Source organism: Heloderma suspectum, chromosome 5 (genome assembly GCF_057233095.1).
Source record: "Heloderma suspectum isolate Gila_16-S chromosome 5, 16-S_ref, whole genome shotgun sequence".
Lineage (NCBI taxonomy): Eukaryota > Metazoa > Chordata > Lepidosauria > Squamata > Helodermatidae > Heloderma > Heloderma suspectum.
This window is the reverse complement of record NC_139462.1, coordinates 208,920,191-208,944,211: the sequence shown is the minus strand read 5'-3', so window position 1 is coordinate 208,944,211 and position 24,021 is coordinate 208,920,191. Positions and strand designations below refer to the sequence as shown.

The following is a 24,021-nucleotide window of genomic DNA, read 5'->3' as shown; positions in this document are numbered from 1 at the left end:
GGGGTAGAAAATACATCTTTTAGGGTTAATTTAGTTTAGTAAAAATGCTCTACAACCTCTGAAAATATTGAGTCATGGAGCGGGTGGGTGGGCCAGGCTAAGTAATTGAAGTGTGCATTAAAATAATCTGATGTGGGCTGAATCTACACACACCACTGGGCACCAATAGTTATGATAACGGTATAACTGCTGTGTGTAGATTCAGCCTTGGCTTGTGTTACCTGCTTTTCCCCCTTTAGTGGAGTTTAAAGAGAAAAGCATCCAAGAAGAAAGATCTAGGCATCTCTTCTGAGCATGTGCACAGAATAGGACTCCTTGAAGCCATATTCAGAAGTTTTTATTGCTGTTCTTTCAAAAACATTTATCCCACCATTCAGCACAAGTGCTCTCAGGGTGGCTAGCCAATGCAAATAAAATGAAATAAAAAACCAGCATGAAAGCAACAGGACAGCAGACATAAAATCACAGTAGCTGGATCGAAACGATAGTCAATAATCAGTCAAATGTTTAAAAGGCATGGGACAAATACAAAGGGCGTCATCTGGTCTGGCACCAAAAAGATAAGAGTAGGTGCCAAGTGAATCTTAATGGGGGTGACATTCCTGAGCTGCTCCACCACAGCCAAAAATGCCCTTTCTTCAGTTTCCGCCTTGGAAAATTACCTTAATGCATGGTGGGTTCATCTGGAAAAGGATAGTGCTTTAGCACTAGCATTTGAATTGCGCTCGGAAACAGGCTATCAGCCAGTTGAGGGACTGGCAAGGTATGTTCCGAACAGCCTACTGTAGTTAATAACCTACCACAGCATTTTGGACTACTCTTCAAAAGGAGTCCCATGTACAGTATATTTGGTCTAACCTAGATGATATGAGAACTTGGGTAACCGTGGGCAGGCTATCTCTATCCAGGAGGTGGTGGCTGGTGCACTAACTGAAAGTGATGAAAGGTACTCCATGCTACAAAGGCCACGTGGTGGGCCTCCAGTGAGAATCCGGGTGGATGTATGAGTTTTGCCCAGTCTGTGAACTTGGTTTTTTAGGGGGAGTTGACCCCTGTCTAGGATGGGTTGATTACAACCCCCTGAGTAGGCAAACTACTGAGTAATAGCACCTCTTATGTGTCAAGATGTTCACTGCACTGCAACATGTAACAAGTATAAGTGAAATTAGAAGTGGAAAGTACTTTTTACCCCATAACTTTATTATTTTCAATGGGCCTTATACAGGCACATTTCCTGGAGGAGTTCCTGTGCTCACAGTGAGAACTGGCTGCTATTCAGTTAATATATAGTAATCACTTAGAAACTGTAGAAGCTCATTTTTAGGGCAGTGGGAGCAATTTAGTATTACAGTAGGATTTATTCTTTTGAACAAAATCCTCGCTGCATACTGACAATTATTGCATGTGTAATACTAATTTATAGTTTTTATGTTGCAGAACTTTGGGATTGTTAGTGAAGCGACTGGAGAAAGGTGGGAAAGCAGAACAAGAAAATCTCTTTCATGAAAATGACTGTATTGTCAGAATTAATGATGGGGACCTTCGCAATAGAAGATTTGAGCAGTAAGTGCATCTATTTACAGTTTATTGCTTTTCTTAACCTTTAACTATTGCACATGGAAGTAATTTGGAATAAAATGTTTAAGAACAAATTGCCTAAGTAAGTTCTTTCTGTAAAGAGATAAGTGTTTATAGATCATTACAGTGGTTTTTTTAATTACTCAGTCTACAAAGCTACATGGTAATGACTTCCATTATATATCTTTTTTTCTGATAATTTAGGCCTTGTTCTTAATAGTTATAGGGCCATCTCTCTCTCTCTCTCTTTCTCCCCCCCCCCCATTATATTGAGTGATTCATCTTGTTTATAGATGGAGAAGTAAAGCATTGTTTTGGTTAACAAGACACCATTGTGTTTACTGTTTCCTTAAAAAAAAATCTGTAATTTTGCATAAGAAATAATACCTGTGCTCAGATGCTGAGCCTTCCCTGAAGAAGTCAGTAAGTTTATAAATATTTGCATGGCAAGGCATTAGGTCTTGACAGAAGCCAACCATTTAAAAAAAAATCCTGACAGATGAAATAAATTATAGTTCACATGAATATTTTAATGAAAATGAATGTAAAGCAGGAAAAATTGTGCAGCTCTTATCACCTGAGCATTACTGTGTTTGCAGTGCATTGATTTTTGTCAGAGAAATAATTCAGGGACCTTAATTTTTGTTTTTGTTTTGCCACTAAGTATAATCAATCTACATTAAAATATTTCTGGCACTTTGGGCAGTCATTTAAGTCCACAGACTTCTTGAATGTTCTGGAGCCCTGAAGCACTCCCACGACTGCAGTGTGTTCGAGGGCTTCCCCAAACACTGTTATGTCGGGGACAGCCAGTCATGTGATTTCTCCAACATTGCATCAAATGGGGAAGACTTTAGCCTGGATCCAAAGAACCACCAGTAGAAGAACAAAACCTGTATCAGTGCTGTTCAGTCAGGCTAGTGGAAGACCTCTCACTGAGTATCAAAGAGTTGTGTTACAGTATGAGGAATATGGTGAATAAGGAAGGTGCAGGTTGTAGCATTATAATCTCTAGTAGGTTATTAAAAGAGAAGAATGTTGAGGTCACTTTTGCCCACGGAGCACTGTTCTACTAGATCAGAACCAAGGTTTGATCCTGGTTTGCTGGAATGAATAAACAACAGTTGCTTGAGTTTGATATAACAGGAAACTGGTTTATTCAAAAACTGAACGTGGAAGCTTTCAATATCCTCTACTTGCACCTAAAGCTAAAAGGAAAGTGAGCGCTTGGGACAGAGTCTCATTGTGACTCATTCACATCATGCATAACCATAGTTTAGAGTACATCTGAACTGTCTCCTAAAGAAAATATTTAACATGAAAATCTTCTCTATTTATAGATGTATATTGTAAATGAACTGAAAATGCTAATTAGACAGTTCAGTAGTTATTTTGAAACAGGGTAGAGTGAAGCTTTATGCAGTGTAAGCCAATATATAATGTTCTTAGATGTTCTGTAGTTTGTATTAAGGAGAGTTTGGGTTTGTGGTAGTGTGTGTGTGGGGGAGAATCGCACTTAATAATATTTTAGAAAATAATATTTATTTATTATATTTATATGCAGTCCTATAACAAAAAGGTGACAGGGTGACTCACACAGTAAAACAAGTTAAAAACAACAACAAATACAATAACAAGTACAAAACAATGAGTATAAGAAAAATATCAAAGCTTTCAATGAACTTTAAGGATGCATTGATTGATAAAAGCAGAAAAGTCTCCCCCCCCCCCCCCACTTGCATTGCCTTAATGGAATATACTTCAGGGAAAAAGTCATTTGTTAACAGAGCAATCCAAGAATATCAGCTTTTTTAGTTCACAGTTCAGTTTCAACAATATGTCATTTCATGATGCCTTATTAACATCAGTAATTATGTTTGTAATGTATTCTAGTCTGCCAGTCTTAATTTGTTAATTTTCTATTCTTTCTAAAACCTAGAGCACAGCATATGTTCCGTCAAGCCATGCGTACTCCCATTATTTGGTTCCATGTGGTTCCGGCAGCAAAGAAAGAACAGTATGAGCAGTTATCACAAAGTGAGAAGAATGCTTACTACTCCAGTCGGTTTAGCCCTGATTCCCAGTGTATTGACAATAAGAGTATTAACCACACTGGACTTCACACACTGCAAAGAATACCCCGAGTGAGCAATCAAGCAGATCAGTCAGACTCTTACTCGCAACTACCTCATATTGTGAATTCATCAGGAAAACCACCTTTGGGCGTGGCACCATCACCACAAAAAGTTCTCACCTCCACTTCAAGCACTGGCTATAACACGAAAAGGATAGGGAAGCGGCTTAATATACAGCTGAGGAAAGGTAAGATGATGGTTTCTGTACTTAACATTTACTGGAGAGATAAAGGTAATATTTCAAGGTAATATTTATTTAGGCTGATACCTATCTTGAGAAATATTGGCCCTGATCCACAAGCTTCTACAGCATGGTGATATTTCAGCTATGACAGTGTACAGCAGAATGGTCATGAAACTGCATTTGGTAAATTGCTTAAGGACAGTTTTTTCCGTTAATTTAAAAAAAGAAAAGAAAATAGCACCTTTTAACAACTGTAATGGGTTTGATTCCATTATCAAGGGTATTAATCATAAAATGTGCTTTGCACCTCTAGCAAAGCTGAAACTATTAGGCAGGGTGTAAAGTAAAGTATTCAGCTAGTAACACAAAGCAGGAAACTTTAGACTTAGCATTTTTCTTCCACAGTAGCCCCTACATTGCAAAATTCTTTTGAAACTCAAAGGTTTCAAAGTTTCAAAGAAAGTTTGTGATATGGCACAGGAGTCAGCTGTTCAGGGAAATGTCCATTGTGTTAAGGCAACACCCAGCCATTAACATTTCCAGTGGTAGCATCTGTAATTTCCAAGGGCCTAAACCAAATATTTTTCAACTGAGTTCTTCATAAATTTCAGCTGGGTGGATTTCCAGAGGGGTAGCCATGTTAGTGCGTTGCAGCAAAAACAACAGTCTTCTGGCACTAATAAATGTATTATGGCATTACAGCACAAGCTTTTGAGGACTAGAATCCACTTTAACAGATGCAACAGACAGGTGAATTGTGACACAAGGATGTTTAAAAAAAGGCAAAACACGCCTTTATATGTGGGCATAGTAATATCTAAATACAAAGTTCAATGTGCATTTGTCATAATATCTGAAAAAGTTGTCCAGTAATTAGATTTATAAAACCTATTATTTCACTGTAATGAAGTAAGATTGACTACGATCTCAGTGTTACTTTTGTGCTGTTGTTGGCAAACAATGCTGTTTTATTTGTAGTGCATGTAGTGGTTACGTTTAGTGTCAGTCATACATACAGTGTGTATGTGTGTCTCTATGCATATAATATCATATTAAAGTAGATGTATGACTGGTACTGAACTTCACATTATATGTTGCACATGGAATACGTTAAAGGAAACTCTACCTAAGGCTTAATAATTATCAGAACTGTTATTTTCCATCTTTGATTATGCTCTGTTTTCTGTGAACTTCATGTGAACTACCAGATTGCTTGTTTCTGGTTACTGAGCTTTAAGCTCTACAAACTTGGATGACATAAGGTTGAGTTGACAGTTTGCTTCTGTTGTTGATGTGCCTTCAAAAATACTTAAGGCCATCGGCTTAAGATGACATGCTTGGGGGAAAAACACACTAGTACTAGCTGAGTGAGGAACTGCTGTGCTTACAAATATAAATTTAGTCACTACAGTGATTTACCAATTTTTCATCTTTAATGGAACAGTTGAAGAGGAACCCTACAAAAACACCGCTGGGATATTACACAGGCTTCTGACTTGCTCAATCAGCAGTGGAAATAGTGATTATACAGTTTATATAATTGCAGCAGTAATTTTGACTAAGTAGTGGACTAAATAGCATTTTATAGCTTCTCAGCAGTAAACAGTGAGAGTGTACATTTCTGTGGCACAAAGGTAAGACTTGATGACTACAATGTGTTGTATATGGGGTTGCCTTTGAAGACCTTTTGGAAACTATAGCTAGTTCAGAATATAGCTGCTATACTGCTGTAACTGGGGCCAACCCTAGGAAACATATCATGCCAGTTTGAAATAGCTTCACTGGTTATGTCCCATTTCTGAGCACAAAGGCCTTAATCACTTCAGATCTGGGTGCCTTTCCCCACATATGTCTGCCTGTACACTAAGTTCTTCATTGGATTTGAGCATTAGGTGGGTGGCAACCACAGAGAGGACATTTTGGCTGAGCACCCTGATTATGGAACATTCTCCCCAGAGGCTCATCTGCTCACCAATTTCATGTCTTTTTAGTGCTAGGCAAAGACCATTCAATGTTGTTTCTTGCATTTGTAATAAATAACCATGAAACCTAGACACCTGAAACTTGGTATGTATACTAAGAGAACCCTAGGGGTGTGCACCTTGGGGTTATTTTATTTTTAACATGCATTAATTAATTTTAAGTTAATGTTTCCATGTGGTTGAAGCTCGAAGTAACATTTTCAGCCACTGGGGACAGATTTTGCTAATGAGCACATAGTAGGCCAAAGGACACAGATATATACTCCTGCCCAATTCCTGATATTGTGGACAGCCCTGCCCTCCTCAGTGGAATAGAGTGGGCAGAGCCCTCCCTTAGGGGGCTATGGGGTGCATCATGGCAGGGGCTATGGCTAGGGATCCCAGTGGGTGTGTTTGCACTCATATGGGGCGGCCACAGTGTGTCCAACTTCAGCAGCCGTGTAAGTTTGCTTGAAGGCTTCACTGTATCAAACTAAGGGTTACTCCAACCTGTGGGAAGCCAGGCCATAAAACATCAATAACACAAAATCTCAAACCACAAATAATTAATAAGAAGAACCAGCAGAGAAAACTAAAATACAGATAATAAAATCCTTAACAGTTACAGCTAAAATCATTTCTGCTCAGCAACCTAATAACTCAGTTTAGCAAAAAGCCACTAACAAAAGATATGTTTTTAAGGCTCGCCGAAAGGCCTGCAATAAACGGACTGGAACACCCAAAGAGGCAGCAAGGTTGGTCATTTTCCTAGGATAGGCCAAAGGCCTACCACATCAACATGTTCCTTGATATAGAACATCCAAGAAGTTCAGACAGGCAGTGTAAGACAGTTCTGAGTTTGCACACCCCATGTATCCAGGTAAAAAGGTCCCACTAAAACGTTCCTTCCTGAGGGTGTCCCCCACCCCGCCTAAATTCTGTAGCTGGTACTAAATGTTGATGGGACTCCTGGGATCCTAGTTGCAATGTCAGGCATTGTACCACGTAGTAGTTGTAATGTGTTATCCATGGTGACATCGTGTCTATGATGTAAATAAGCAGGATTCTCCTTTTCACCGTTTGATCTTTCTTGTTAATGTTCACCATGGAAAGATACATGTCTTGTGCCTCGATTCTCATTTGATTATGTTGAGAATGTGCATGTGGTGCAACAAATGAAGCAGAGCGCTTAAGTATACCCCCAAGTAGTTTATTATAAATATGAGTAGAATGGAGATGTTGATTGTCTTTGATTATTTTTAATGAAGGATATTATAATATGACGGGCTTTATGGAAACCTAACAAATGTGCTTTCTTTTCAGCTAACAGGCAGCAGTTATTTTGCCAATTACCATCATTAGATTAAAATTTCCTTGTGGGCGCGTTAATGCACATACACACACGTATGCCATCATCATGAAATTCTCTTCTTATTTAGCCAGTCTATTTGGAATAATGATTTAGAGTGTGCAAATTGCCCCTGTTAAGATATAAAAGCAAGAGACACTGGAAGAGAGAACCCTTCCTTATTAAAGCTGTTCTTTTTGCCAGCTGCGTGAACTACAGTATGTCATCTAAAATGACAAAGTGGGCTAGTCCTATAGTAATTGTACTTGCTTCTGTTATGATTTCTTAATATTTATTGCTGTTTTGGCATTTTCAAATAACCTGATCTTTCATAGAAATTAGCTGTTTAATAAAGTCAGAAGAGAAGGTCAGTAATATGCTTCTGTCAATGCAGAATGTTTGTTGGCTTTTTCTAAATGAAAATTGATATCTATTTATCTTTTGTTAAAGGTCGGGGCTTGAACGTCTAGCATACAGATTTAGGGGTTATTGCTGATGTTCTAATATTACTGAAGGGTTGCATTTCAGTCAGTCTTTGTAGTTCATATAAACTCCAAGCTGCATTCCTGCAGCAAGTTTCATGCACACAAGAGCCCCTTGATGTGTTACGATTTTGTACAGATAGATTGTAGCTTACAAAATGCAATGAGATTGTTTCCCTATGTTTTCTGGCTATAATGGTCCAGTGCAGACATAATATTCCCGATCTCCTTTCTAACCATGGTTAGGAGCAGGAGAGAGTGCCATGGCTTCTCAGGTTCCCTTCCAGTCTCTTCTCCCGTGAAAATTATCCTCTCCCAGCTGTGGTTTCCTTTAACCACGGGGTAGTGTTAGGTCTGCATTAGCACTAACCAATTTTCCTGTTTGGTCAGGGTTTGAAGTGAGTTTGCACACCTTGATTATTAGCATCAACCATGTTTAGAGGCCCCACAGAGCACCTTGGATAGCTCCTTTAGAGTTCTGACTGAAACCCAGAGAAGATTCACTGCCCCACTAACATCAGAGCCACCAGCCTCCACTGGCACGGTCAGAAGTTTGGAAACATGTACTGTACTTTACCACTGTCCCCCAATAGCCAGGTGAAAAGCTTCTGCCCATTCACAGTTTGGCAGCGGAACTGTGGAAACTGTCTCCTCAACTCTCAATGCCATAGAGGCTACTCACCCTTTTCCATATTGCATTTTATTTATTTATTTATTCATTCAGTCATTCATTTCATTTCATTTCATTTCTATACCACCCAATAGCCGAAGCTCTCTGGGCGGTTCACAAAAATTAAAACCAAACGGCACACAATAAAACAATTTAAAATATGTAGAACATTAAAACCACAATATAACAATACAACCACAATGAAACCTAGCAGCAGTGCAGGAATTTAAAATACAGATTTAAAACAGCAAAGCTAAAAGTCTAGAAAGCTAAAATGCTAAAATGCCTGGGAAAATAAAAAGGTCTTGGCGCCTGGCGAACCTCACTAGGTTCTGGCTAGGTAACCTGGTCACTAGGTAACCTGGCGCCAAAAGGAATACAATGTAGGTGCCAGGCGAACCTCACTAGGGAGCTCATTCCACAGCCGGGGTGCCACAGTAGAAAAAGCCCTCCTCCTAGTAGCCACATATGACTTCTTAGGGCCAAACCAGACATTACTTTAAATGTGTGTCTAATAGCTGTGTCTCCCCACCACCACCACCGCCGCCACCACCACCATTTGTACTCTATAGTAAGCACAGGGTCCCTGGTCTGGATTGGGATCCTAGTGTGGTGGGTCTGGGGGCTTTTAAGATCTGGATTGGGCTCCCTCTACCTACTCTACAGTAAAAATGGGGGGGGGGAGAAGACACCTGCAAGACACACATTTAAAATAATGTCTGTTTGGGCCCTTGCTGTACTGCTGGGTGGTGTGGTGGAAATGTAGAACAACATTGCCCATAGTATTCAAGCAGAGGTGGCTAATCTTTTCTCCAGTAAACTGGTTAAAGAATAAAGGGCCACTTGTCCCTGAATACTTTGCAGGCCTAGAGGACATGTCCTTTGCTGGAGATCGTACAAGATGGCCCAGATTCTCTCAACTGCTTCAGCAAAGAGGCATTGCAGATACTTTGTGTAATTACGTTGATTGCATATGCAGCTGCAGTAATTTCATTCTCAAATGACCAGTTCAGTTTCCTAACTGGTCATTTCCACATGCAATTACTGTGATTGTGTATGTGAGATTCTGGAGGTGCAGATCTCCAATATAAAAGGATCGTAAAATCATATCATCTCAGGACTCTCAAAAAGGGTGTAATTTAAAAAAAACACACAGAGTCTTGAGCCATGTGACAGTACAATGCTTACTTTCTCTCCACCCCTTCAATCGTTTTGGTTGTATAATGGACTCCTAATGAAGCACATCGCACAGCAGAATTTCTGTTTGATGAACAATTCACTAAATCAGAGCAGAATGGCACCTTACTGGGAAAAACAGCAGGGATACAAATGGCCTATAATCATCAACTTTTCCTTACTGTCATTGCCCTATTTTTGTGTGTCATTCCGACATTCCCGCCCGTTGCCTCCACCCCCCACCCCCCATCGTTCTACACTTCTTGTACAAATTAAAAGCCTACTGGCTGGTGGATGAGAATTCAAAGATGATGGATCCTTAATTATTATATAGGTCCCACTAAAACAGGAGTGGGCAACCAGTGCCCCTTAAGGTGTTGTTGGGCTGTAAGTCCCATCATCCTTCACCATTGGCTATGCTGGCTGGGGCTGATGGGAGTTGCAGTCCAACAACATTTGGAGGGCCACAAGTGGTCCACCCCTGCTCATGCTGGAATACTTGCATCATGGAGACACCCTCCTCCCTTGGGCTTATTTGCCTACAAGCTCCTGTTAGAATTTGGAGAATCCTTAGTTCATTTTTAAAATAAAATAATACATAAGAGAAGTTTGGAGAAGTTTGGGGAAAGTTGACCTTGACAATGATGTTGTCCATCTCTGATCCAAGTATTGCCAAAGAGAGATGCTGTCATAACCATTGGTCTAAGCTAGTTTTTTTTAAAAAAATCTATCATATCCAGGTCTCAGCAGTCAGTCACATTCCATCACTATAGCACAGGGCTAGGGAAGCTGTGGCCCTCCAGATGTTGTTGGATTCCAGCTCCCATCAGCACCAGCTAGCATGGCCAATGGTCAGGGATGATGCCAGTTGTAAGCCATCAGCATCTGGAGGACCACAGAGTCTCCATTCCTGCTGTAGCGTAACCCTGAAACAGAACTTAGATGAAGCATGTTCAGAGAAGGGTTGGCTTGGTTTTTGGTAGCAAAGTAAACACAACCTATGTGTGTGTGTGTGCGCGCACGCGCACGCATATGTCTGTGCTGTGTGTGTTGGGTAGGGTGACCTGTTTTGATTCCAGGCACTGGGATTATCGGGGGAGGATGGGAGAGGTAGCCTACCTGCATGGTGTCTCTTGAATGCATAGTTTTACTCTCTTCCATATAACTGAATGGATGATAGTTATCATCCATTCCTTTGGTTTCTTTATATAGGCATCAAACATGGATGTGTTGCCATCATAAAGGGAATATTATTTATTTATTTCGGAAAATAAATACATCATAAGAAGAATTATTAGCTTTCTGTGGTGCCATCTCAAGGAGAATATTAGCTTTCATATATGAATACTGAAAACAACACCACATGGGTGCAAATTGTGCCTTCATACAGTTATTATCTAAGGGAGTAGAATTGGTGTTGGTTTTTTTTAATGTACACATATTTCCTTGCACGTTGAAGTCCCAAGCACAGTTGGGATAAAAAATAATCACTTGACTTTTACTCTGTCCAAATATAAGCTATTTTCTCCACAATTATCTGCAGTCAAACTACCAACAGTTTTACGCTTCTCAGTACTTCATTTTTGGGTTCAGAAATAATACCCCACTGAGATGAGTCTAGTCCTTTAAAGCTTTTGAAATACTGTTCATTTTCCCACAAACGTGCCCCATTGGGTGATACTTTGAGAGTTTTCACTGTGAGAAATGTTCTGTAGTGTGCATATATTAATGAAACCTTTAGTTAACAGAAACTAATGTTGGAACCTGATTAATATTCTATGACCAGAGTCCAGGCTGACCTCTCTCCATAATGGTTACGTTTGATCTAAATACCAGAGTAAAGGGAGGGGGGATGGCCAGGGGATTGCTCAGTGTTAAGCAATCAATACAGTACTCTCACAATGTTAGGAGCCAACATTCTCTTCTCTCGAAGTCCCAACACCGAGAGCAAGAACAAAATTAATTAGGCACAAAGCTGCGAAGAACATTAATTGCAAAAACGTGTCACTTTTTATTGTTCGCAAGCACTTAAGTCAAAAGAAGATGAGAACTTGGATGGACTCCAACTTGCCCCACATGGAGACACTGAGAGATAATAATCAGTTAATGGACGAAGACTGTCCAAAGTTCCTTTCTGGCATTAGCACAGTGGTTGTTCAAGTGAAGAGGAGGAGGATCTTTGGGGCCCTTTGAGTGAGCACCCGTTTTTCAAAATTGATTGGCATCTGAGCAGCAATGAACATTGTACACATTGCCTGGCCATAAAGCTGAGCTACAGATTCAGAAATATCATGGGGCACAGACTCAGCTTAGATGGCCTTTGGGTTCATTCCAACATAGTTATTATTTATTTGTGTAGTAATTGTATATCCTGCCTTTCTTCCTTTATGGAACTCAAGGTGCTATGCATGGTTTCCTAGGTGGTCTCCCATCCAGACACTGACCAGACTCTGGCTAAGCTTCAGTAAGGTGGCTTTATCCTTTGCTCTCAGACCATATCTGGTCCTATGTTTTTTTGTTTTTTTTAAAATTATTATGAAGTCTGTAAATTAAATTAAAGCAGAATTTACAAAATGTATGCCTTTCAAAATAAAGATGGCAATTCACCCAGTTATCACATCAATATTACCATAAGATGAAAGCTATCCAGTTCCATCATCCAGTGCCATCTCCAGGTTTTTGAGGGCCCTGGGGCTAGACACCCACAATGGGCCCCCTCACTCACTGAGTCTACCTTCTCACCACCACTGCCACCAGCTGCTGTTGTCTCTCATCGTCTTTCTCATCATCACTACCACTTGCAGTGAGCAAGTAGGCAGCAGCATCTACTGCTGTTCCTTCTCACCACCTCCTTTGTCTGGGCCAAAGCAAGAGGCAGGTGAAGAATCAGGTTGCAGTGATGAAGAGGAGGAGCAACTCCAGGGGGCTCTTGTCAATGGGCCCCTGTTGAGGAGTGGGCCCTCGACAGGTGCCTGACCATGCCTGCCCTTGACACTCTCTTCTCATCCACTGGTATAGCCCTGCTGTGGCTATAGCACTTCAGAATGTAGGTGTGGGTTGCATGTTTGCAAATGAAATCTTATGCATTTTTATTCAGAAGTCCTACTGCATTCAGTGGGGCTTACTCCTAGGTAAACGTGCATAGGATAGCAGCCTGAACGTTGGCCTACATTAAAAGCAAAACATAACCCACACGTTCCTGCACTTGCAACATTAGCCTGTCAGGGAGAAGGCTTCTAGTTCAGCCTTCTATCTGATGTGCTAATTTTGTAATCTAGAGTTCTTGACGGGAACAGGAGTTGACTGGAATCTAGTCACCTGTACACTGTCGTTCCTAAAACCCTTCCCCGTCTGTCTGTCTGTCAATCATCTTCAGGGTAATTATTGTAAAATGCAGTACCATGGATGCAGATATGTGGGAACTGTCTCTTCTGTTTGTTGTTATGTTATGTTCATATGTATTCAAGTTGCCCATCATCTCTGGTGTAACTTGCTCACATATTCCTCACTCCACCCCTCCATCACTGATGTAGAGATAATGATTTACAGAGCTGATATAGAATGATGGTTAAGAGGATGAACAATTAGCCTCTGGTTAAATTCTCAGCTCAGCCTTATTCACTGAGAGGCTTTAAGCAAAAGTATTTTGCTCAATGCACTCTCAGCATTGATCAGCCCATCAATTAATTTACTTAGTTGAATAAATATGTGCCCACTTTCTCATCCCACAGGACGCACATGAGGCAGCTTTATAGAAATTTTTTAAAACCCAGGTAAAACACAATGAAACAACAATAAAAACATTCACAAAATACCAGTCTATTGTAACAAAAACAGGACCACCAATAAAACAGAATTATCAAGGGCAATAACCAATGATCAGTTATCCCTAATGCCCCCACAAAAAACATTTTAACCTCTTCTTTGAACTGCAGCATTAAAAAAAAGCCAAGAAACCATCTCTTGAGAGAGATGGAGAAGACTCCGCTTTATGTCGTCACCCACCTGTCCAGGCTTGGGGGAGGCACAAAACAGGGTCTTTGGTGATGACTTGAGCAGTGACATCTGTAGTGTGTTGGTGATGATATTGACTCACCATACAAAATTGTTAAGATAATGGACAGGAAACACTTTAAGCTACGTTGGCCACCTACGCATCACCAAAAATGAGGAAATGGATCACCAAAAAAAGAGGACACAGACTTCCATAAAACTGCATGTGCTAATGTATATACATACAAATAGAAATTTAGAAATGATTACTGTCATTTAAATAGAAATACAGTACAACATAGTGGGGAAGACTGTGAACATGTGGCCTATGTGCTTGCTCAGTCTATTGTCCAGGTGGTAATGTTGATGGGCAGCTTCAAGCCTCCTGCTGCTTTCTCTTCTTACAGTTCTTTATCTTTAAACCAGACACGGACAGGACAACCCTTCAAACAGAGGACTGTCCCATGTAAAGTAGGACATGTGGCCACCTTTCTTAAAGCACTTAGGGGTCAAGTGCAAAATGAATGCTAAGTACCACTGTTTAATGTTGCTGATGTAGGAGGAAAGAGATTAAGATGCTCCAGCACTTACTTTCTTCTTCCCTCCCCATTCCTTTTCCTTTTGTATCATACCTACACGAGACCAGTGTGGTGTAGTGGTTAGAGTGTAGGAGACCTGAATCCTAGTCCTCACTCAGCCATAAAGCTCACTGAGTGACTTTGGGTCAGTTAGTGACTCAAAGCCTAACACACCGCACAGAGATGTTGTGAGGTTGAAATGGAGAGGAGGCGGGTCATGTATGCCACCCTGGGCTCCTTGGAGGAAAAGCAGGATATAAATGTAACAAATAAATAAGATAGATCTATTAGACTGTGAGCAAGCAGGCAGGGAGTGACCTGTCATTTAATATTTGTGTAACACTTCGAAAATAATAGGTGCATTAAATAATATTAATGAGAGAGATCTCAAAACTTGAACTATGATGATGAGTGGGGTAAGTTTTAAGTGAAATTTTAAACGAACATTTAAACTACTAACATTTTGTGGTCTTTTAAATAGACTGGGACCTGCCAGTTCTTTTCTCTAGTCTTTTTGGCTATTGTCTGTTGTGTCTGATACTAATTAGATATCGGTAGAGTTAGTCCTCTAAGGAGCCATACAAGGTATACAGATGTACTCAGCATCCATGTGTGTTGATGGTGGTAGAGCACTCTATAATTCAATAAAACATTACTCTTGTAGTCATGAATGATGACCTGCCTTTTCTGTTACATCCTTTCAGTCTTTCCATGTCTCACTTTTCTTAATAGTTTATACACTCACTCTCTTTCTGTACATTAATTCATATACACTAGCACAAGCTGACGAAGAAGTAACATTAGGGCTAGCCATATGTTTTCACCAAGGACATATAAATATTTTTTTCTATTTTTCTTCCTTTAAAATTGAATAAACTCAGCATCTGCAAACAGCAGGGAAAAATAAAGTGTCAGCCCAAGCACTTGGATAGCGCAAATGTTTCTTGCCAGCGGGGCCCAAATTTATGGAATATGAATAATAAACTCAATTATGTAGTCAGGAAACAATTTTAAAAGGTGTGAAACTGATCGGGAGACAAACAGGCTACCAAATTTATGAAATAGATTTTTTGTTTCGGATTTTGAGAATAACGAATTACCCCAAATACTGTGAGGAGAGGCTGGACTGTGATTAAACAGATTTTTAAAAAGCATGGGGAAGGAATGTGCAGTTTAGTGAACTTATAAAAATAGAAGAGTCCTGCTGGATCAGAGTTAAAAGTCTATCTGCTGCAGCATGTTGTTTCTCAAAGGGACCAACTGGGGGTCTCAAGGCATGGAAGTAATAGCTCTCCCCTGCTGTCCCCGTCACCTTCCACCCCCAGCAACTGAGGGCCAAACTAAACATACCTTTAATCCTGCCTACTGGACCTATGCATGCTACTTTTATTTATTTATTTACTCTCCTAGAGTATTTATTTATACTCTCCTAGAGTATTTATTTATTATTTACTCTCCCCTCCATTCAGATCCGGACTGAGGTGCTTTGGGAGAGGAGGGTTTAAGCTTTTCTGCCTCCCACCCCTTCATCTCAAAATTCCGCCCCTTGTGGGAGAGCTTAAACCCCTCTCTCCTGGAGCAACACAGTCCTGATCCAAATCAGTGCTGTGCACACTTGCAGGAGAGTAAATAAAAATATTGTGCATAGTCCCATTATGTGTGCTTAAAGGAACATTTAGTTTTGCCCCAATATTCATAACGTACTGCATCAGAACTTGGGAACTTCATGTAGCTGTCGCAGCTAATGACATCCAAAAGACCCTGCCTTCTACAAATGTGTATAATTTAACCATATAGGGTCTTATACTGAATGTCAGGTGTTCAAGTCAAAGATCTGGTAAGTACCTGGAGCAGATAGGCAGGCAGTGAGCAGTTCTGACAGTCCCAGGTAGGTGGCTGGTACATAGGTAGCTGGGGGAAGGGCTGTAGCTCATTTGCAGAGCTCATGACTCTGGTTCATTCCCTGGTACCTCCAGGGCAGGGAAAGACTCGTGCCTGAAACCCTGGAGAACTGCTGTCAGTCAGTGTAGACAGTACTAAGCTAGGCAGACCAAGTATAAAGCAGCTTCCGACAGGAGGTCCTGTTGGCCTCTCCATCCAGTGATCAGTTAGTTAGAATAAGGCAGCCTTCCCTAAATATGTATTTGTTAATAAAACAACCTACTAATGTTTTGGACTACAACTCCCATCATCACTGACAATTGGCCATGCTGGCTGGGGCTGATGGGAGTTGTAGTCCAAACCACCAGGCTGGGGGAGACTGGACTATGGCAATGCAACAGTCCTGAGACCGTTATAGGAGGCAGCGGCATGGGATCAAATTTCTGTGATCATTCGATCGCCAGGCCAAGGAGGATTTGGAGCTGTGGCTTCAATTCCTTCATCCAGCCAGCAGCCGCAATGATACAGGGAGCAGAAAAGCAGCACCTGACACTAAATAGCTGACAATGACATGCCTTTTGAGAATGATACAGCCATTGCTATGGGCTATAATGCAGTAGTTGTCATAGTCAGATTTGAAAGGAAAAGAGGGGAACACCAAAATTGCTGCTCTCAGTGTTATGTTCGTTTTAGAAATTAATAGGATAAGATATGAAACTTTTATGATTTTGATTACAGCGAGAATTGCTGTACTGTCTAGTTGTCATATTTCTGATTGCTATATTTTTCTCACTATCTTCTCTCTGGAGTCAGACCCTGTAACCTGCCTTCCTTTGAAAAAGGCAAGATTATTTGTAATATAACAGCCTCTGCATTCAACAGGATTCAAAAAGATGCACTGTTTTAAAGGTCCCCACATTCAAATCCATAGTGTGTGTGTAATGGTCAAACTATATATTATGTTAATTATGTAGTGAGTAGCTGAAGCCTGTCTTGTTTTCTTATTCAAATGTGTGTACAGCCCCGATTTGGACAGGGAGCAGCCCACATTGGGAGGGAGGATTAAACCTCCACCCCACCCCCACACAGCCATTTGCTTCCTCAAATCCCCTCCTGCCTCCCTTCATGGGCATTAAAAAAAAGGGAGGGGGGAATCTCCATTGGCTCATGCATGCTTGTGAGCTTTTCATCAGATTTGAAAAGTCTGTGCATGTTAAATACTGTTCATCTCTCAAATCTTAGAAGCATTGATTAGGAAAGGATAGGCCCTACCCTCTACTCTCCACTTCCAAAGGGGTGCTCTGAATTTTACCTGTTCATGCTTATCAGGTTTGATGATAGGTATTTATTACCTGTACCCATGTACAATATGTAAACTTTGAATCAAATGTCGGGGAGGGGGGCATTTTGTTAGATTGCTTTTCTCTGTGTTTTGTACCTGAGGATCTATATCTAAGTATAAAACAGGAAGTAATAAAAGTGTCTGTTTGTGTTTTTTTGTATTTAAAATTTTTCATATTGCACTTTTAATGTTGTACCCTTGTAAACTGCCCAGAGAGCTTTGGCTATGGGGTGATATAGAAATGTAATTAATTAAATAATTAATAACCAACCAACCAACCACCCACCGGATAAAGGACTGGAAGAAAATGATGAGCATAACCAAAACAGCTTCAGATCCATTGGTGGATAGGCGACCTGCTATAGTTACCAGTGCTGAGGACAGCCAGTTAAGTGTGGAAAGTACCATCTGGGTACTACTGCCAGGACTGAACTAATAAGCTGTTACTGGGAAAAGAAACAACAGTAATTTTATTCTAGGTCTGCTCATTCTTTTTTATTCTGTCATTCTGTTTTCTTCCCCCCCGCCAAGTAATAAATTTAGAGGTTGGGGCTTTGAGAGTCAAAGAATAAAGCTTTACAAGAAAATGGATGTGTGTATCCAGTTAAGGTTTGGGGATCTCAATATTTGTGTGTGTGTGATTTAAATGTTAACTTATTTGTAGTGATGGATTTAGTGGCGATACAATGTTTCTTCCATATATTGTGAAATATGGGGAGGGGGGAGAGAGAGAGAGAGAGAGAAAGGGAGTTTGTGTGGGTGATTGGATGTAAATAAAAAGTTCTATAAGAAGTCATTTACAGGCAAGCACAAGAAACTTACCGCACTTTTAAATCACTTATGCAGGTACCGAAGGCCTAGGATTTAGCATCACTTCAAGAGATGTTCCTATTGGTGGCTCAGCTCCAATTTATGTGAAAAACATCCTTCCAAGAGGTGCAGCTATTCAAGATGGAAGATTAAAGGCCGGAGACCGGCTCATTGAGGTGATGAAATGTTGCAGGGCTGTTGGGAGTTCTACATGTCCTTTTGGCAGACAGCTTACTTTCATATGAATTGCATAGCATTTCAGTGCATTTTCTACCATTCTGCAACCTGTTTCCTAGGGCATTGTCTTCTGATCTTCGCACTTTCTGAATAACTGTATTAATAAACACCAGTATTCCAGGCAGTAACGTCACTTACTGTGCAAAGAAGCAGCTGTCTCATTTTGAACGTAGAGATTTTTTATTTTAGAATTGGGCTGGATGCCCAGTTTTGACCAGTAGAGAATAACTGGATGCAGCAGCCATTTTTATGTGTTCATTTTTATTATGTCTATAATAGAGTAACAAAATGTACAGTGTGGCACAACAAGTTATTTGGGATAACGGATAAGACCCTTCTTTAAATAAAAGTCTGCACAGTTCTGTGGTTTGGTCTTCCTCACATAATGTTTTTTTTTTAATGCTCTTGTTCGCAAATGTATAATAATAACAGCTGTAGTAGTAATAGCTGGGAAATGTGCCCAAAATGAAGAAGAGAGAGTCGGGTTTATTGCAACCTTTTCAGAAAAATACATTCCTAGTGACGTAATCCAGCTTAATTTTGCCTGTGCTCAGGTACTATCTATATAACATCTTAAAAGCATGTTCTTTAGAGTAACACAAATGGAGATGTCATATAAATAGCTCTCAGGCTGCAGTTTCAGGTACGTACACTGGGGAATTGGGATGATAAAGATCCTTTGACATCTTTTGGGACTAGCTGAGCCCTTACTGCTGGTGCATATGCATTGCATCAAAAGTTAGGGAACAGAGGTTGTGTGGGAAATGGCTGTAGATCACTGTGGTGGTTAGCAACTTAAGTAAATGGTTGCACTGATTGTAATGACTTGATTGAGTGAGTATAGCTAATAATAGCTGAGATGTCCTGGTCACCACAGCTAAAAAAAAGGCCTTCAAAAAGAGTGCAGAAAAGGGCAACTAAAATGATCAAGGGGTTGGAGCAACTCCCCTATGAAGAAAAGTTACAACATCTGGGATTGTTTAGCTTAGAAGAGAGGTGAGTAAGGGGAGACATGATAGAGGTGTGCGTGTATGGAGAAAGTGGATAGGGAGATATTTTTCTCCCTCTCTCATAATACTAAAACCCAGGGTCATCCCATTAAGCTGATTGGTGGGAGATTCAGGGCAGATAAAAGGAAGTTCTTATTCACACAGTGCATAGTTAAACTTTGGAATTCACTTCCACAAAATGTCATAATGGCCACCAATTTGGATGGCTTTAAAAGGGGATTGTGTGAATTCATGGCTGATAACGTTATTAGTTCTGAAGGTTATATGCTACCTTCAGTATCTGAGGCAGTATGCCTGTGTATACCAGTTGCTGGGGAACATGGGTGGGAGGGTACTGTTGCACTCATGTCCTGTTTGTGGGTTCCCCATTGGGGCAGCTGGTTGGCCACTGTGTGAATAGAATGCTGGACTATATGGACCTTGGTCCAACCCAGCATGGCTCTTCTTAAAGGCCTGTCAAAAGATAAAAAAAATAGAGATCTCTTAATTTCTCCTAACAGAATTGACGTGGGGGGAAATGTAAGGCTGTAGGATGTTATCCTTAATGTTATCTTTATTATATGAGATTGCTATAAAGGGGACATATATTTATTATGATTATTAAGGTTACGCACTTATATTAAATATGACTGGATTTCTTTCAAGATTATTTTTGAATTTAACAAGTTTTTTAATAGTTTGGTTTAAGGTATTTACAACATTCTTTGTAATGTTTCTACCTTTCATTTAGTGAATTGTGCTCCGTTTTTACTCCTTCCAAGCTTTCCTTGGGGAAATACATATGCAGTCAAAACAAAGAGGAGCATATTGGCAATTCTGTTGAAATGTGCAGATCAGAAATTGCAATCTAGAAATGAGCAATAGAAAAAGAAAGTAAACAATGAGCAGAGCAAGTAGGGAGAGGTGCTCATTGGTTAATACGAAATACGTTACTTCCCATTGATCTGTAAAATAACTCTTTCTCAGATCTTGGGAGATGAGATCATAATTGTTTCAGTTCTTTGATTCACATCCAGTTACTAATTTTATTGAGCTTGGCCAGCACTTTCAGTGCATATTTTAAGGACAAATTCATCAGTGGTGTAAATTTCACTCATTTCTTCAACCCCATTTGTCTGTCTCTCTCTCTATCATCTAGCTAACTGGAAATATTAATTCTTTATGTAATCTTTTCCATTTCCAAAATAGTTTACCTGTTTTGGAGAACTCTGTTACAAAAGTGATTATTCTGGGCTGGCTCAGATGTCACACAGACCTGGTTCAGGCAACACGACAGTTCACTGTGGGTTAATAACCCTAAAACAGACTGTGGGTTATGCAAGGGTTGTTTAACCCTCAAATAACCCTTGCTCCCCAGGTTTGGATGACATGATAAGCCACAGCAACTCCTGGGCATGGCTTGCGTATTCATAATGGCGGCTGGCAGACACTTGAGCTGCTCACATGTAAATTCACCCACGATGTGCTGTCATGTCATGCGAACTGGCCCACTGGTTCTCTCTTTTACTGTAGTTTACGAGATCTGCTGTGGGCTGTGGTGGTCATTGGTTCTCCACTCTCTGGGAGGGAACTCTATCTCCCACCTTACCTGTATTTTAATGATATGTTGGTACTACCTTTAACTGCTTAATGCAGTGTTAAGTACCCCTTTCACTGAGATTTGAAACCAGCTAGCATTACTGCTGCATGTTTGTTTGCTAATAGGTCATTGTCTGCTTAAAAGGACAAAAACATTTGCTATTGTGTCCCATCGTATGGTTCACTTCTCCATTCCAGCAGCAGGAATGATTCTGTGTAAGAGTGATGCAGATTCAGATGCCTTCATCTAGGCCCAGAGTTTTCAATTTGGAGCATTTGGCATCTTTCTTTCTTAAAATATTTATACCCTGCCCTTCAAAAAGATTTTTCCCATATTGCTTAACACCATATTAGTACGGGCGCTAGTAACCTTAAGAGTGGATTGCTGCAACATGCTGTCTGTCAGACTGCCCTTAAGGTTGGTCTGGAAGCTGCTGCTAGTGAGGAATGCTACAGCTTGACTGTTGTCAGGAGCTGCCCCTTTTCAGTGCGTAACATTTTTACTGGCTGCCTATTTGTTATCGGGCCAGGTTTAAGGTTTTGTTATTGTTTTATAAAGCCCTGAACAACTTGGGACTAGGATATCTGAGAGAGTGCCTTTTCCCTTACCAGCCTGCCTGGACACTGAGGCACTCCTGGTGCTTCTGCATGGACCTGCAGACCCTTTGGAGTCCACTTGTACTAGAGCCTTCAGTGTATTGGCTCCCTCTCTATGGAACTCCCTGCATGTTGATATCAGGCAGGCACCGATTGTCAGGGGTGTTTCTGAGTGCAGGGAGTAGGATAGCAGTTCAGATTCTGAAGGAGAACTGCCAGACATGGGGGAGGTGTTTTCCCAGGCTAGTCCAGACACGACTGGGCTGGCTTCTCAGGTTACAAACATCCAGCTGGCTTTGGATGAGGGTCCCTTTTCACACACACACACACACACACACACACACACACACACACCATGAGAGGCAGCAAACAGGAAGAGGCAGGGTTTGGGGAGTCTGACCTAATAGATGCCAGGTGCAGAGCAAAGAGAGAGAAGGCAGGGGCAGAACTTAAACGGTCTACCCGATTGGCCTTGTGTGAAAAGCTGTGCTTAGAGGCCTCACGAGAGAGAGGGACCTCCCCCGCCTTCAGTTAGGCTAGTGAGACTGCCTTCCTCTTCAAACTCTCGTAACTTCCTTTTGAATCCCCTGAAGGCATTCCTTTGTAAACTGAGAGTCACTGAGAATTTGCATCTGCATGACCCTGTGAAGTAATGGATTAAAAGCTGTAGACTGAAGCTTCTCATCTGTATTTATTTGTTGAAATAAAGTGTGGGCTAAAGGAAACCTGACACTGATGTTGTTTCAGTTTCTGCTAAAGACATTTTCATTTAAACAAGCCTTTCCTGACTAACCAACTACAGTTTTATTAGCATAATTTCATTTAACTCTGTATTTTGTTTTGTTTTTTCTTCCTTTTTATGGTCTACCACTCAGGAATTTGATTGGCTATACAGTTGTAATTTGATTGGCTGTACATCTTGGAAAAAGGAAATGCAATCCAGAGGGGCATGCCTGGCACCAGAAAAATAAGGTATGGGCCAGGCAGCCCACCCTGGGGAGAGCATTTCACAGCCAGGTTCCCACCACTGAGAAGGCCTTCTCTTGTGTTATGATGCACCTGACTTCAGATGGTAGGGGTACCCGGAGGAGGGTCTTTAAGAAGATCTCAATGTACGGGGAGGTTGATATGGGGACGCATGATCCTTCAGGTGCCTTGGTCTAAAGGGCTTTAAAATTAACCACCAACATCTTAAGTTGTTTCCGGAAATGAACCAGCTTCAGCTTTTTAAGCACTGGCAAGATAGGATCCCAACATCTGGTCCCAGTTAGCTGCCTAGCAGCTGTATTTTAAACTAACTGCATTTTCCAGACAGTTTCCGAAGGCAGCTCCACATACAACTTATCACAGTAATCTAACTTCCTTCTTATGCATCACCACATTTTGTGTGGAATATTGTGTCAAATCAGCTTTTGTTACAGACAGACGTCTATTAAATATATAAGCACCAGCAAAGCATGAGGCATGGAGAATCATAGAAACGTATTGCCCATTCTGACCAGTCATAGTTTTCTTGAATGGTACTCCCTAACTCTTGTTTGGTATATTTGTAGATGTCGGTGCCTAAACACGAATAGAGACATGATAGCTGAGTTGTGTACTTAACTATCTAATTTGCAATCTAATTTATGCCTCTTCTGATAAGTGAGGCAGAGGAGGAACATGATGCTAAAAGGCTGTATGGGTTAACAGCATTATCATAATTAATGCCATGGGAACCACCCCCCCCGCCACCCACTTGTTGTGTTTTAATTCCTTTATGCTCCATTACTTCAGTAATTCCCAAGAAGGGATAAGAAATGGCAGCCTCCTTCCTCACAGTTCTGTTTAAGAAGGTTTAAAGCATAAAGTGGCAAATGCATTCACACATTCTGTATTTTCACTATAGATTTTGTACTGCTCTAGAGAGTCTTCCACTTTGCCTTACGATCTATAGGGAAAAATGCACACAATGGTTCCTAATGCAGTGACCTAATAGTATTGTCACATTACAAACTCATGATACTTTCACAACATCATTGACTGCACGTGGAAAGCTTAAGAGTTGGAATGAACCTGCCCAGAGTCGGCAAATTCTGTATTTGATGTTTTCTTGTTGCATGCCCATTTACACTCTCAAAAACCTTTCATGATGGAAATGTCACAACATAACTACTTTTGTGGGGAGCATACATAGTTCTCTCAACCCTCATGTATCTCTAGCATTTCCTCTCTTCCAGGGATAGGCAAGATGCACCCCTCCAGATGTTTTGACTTACAACTCCCAGCATAGCTAATGGTGAGGGATGATGGGAATAGTAGACCAAAAGCAGCTCTACACCAGCCTAAAATCCTGCATTTAAAACAGGGCTTTCTGCTTCCGTTTTAAAGCAGGATCACAACGGACTCCCTTTACACATGCTTCCTTTCCCCCCTCCCCTTTCCCCCTCCTTCTTCCCATTATCTGAGTCTTCCATATGTT

General features: G+C 40.8%; 1 protein-coding gene across 1 annotated transcript in view; it reads left to right on the top strand.

Moving 5' to 3' along the window:
- The window catches only part of PARD3 (par-3 family cell polarity regulator), a 798,354-nt gene that overhangs the window by 470,719 nt on the left and 303,614 nt on the right, over nucleotides 1-24,021 (top strand). The window contains exons 8-10 of the mRNA XM_084859201.1: nucleotides 1,438-1,563; nucleotides 3,518-3,900; nucleotides 18,175-18,314. Of these exons, the coding sequence (XP_084715327.1) occupies nucleotides 1,438-1,563; nucleotides 3,518-3,900; nucleotides 18,175-18,314 (649 nt within the window). The remainder of the gene's footprint in view (nucleotides 1-1,437; nucleotides 1,564-3,517; nucleotides 3,901-18,174; nucleotides 18,315-24,021) is intronic.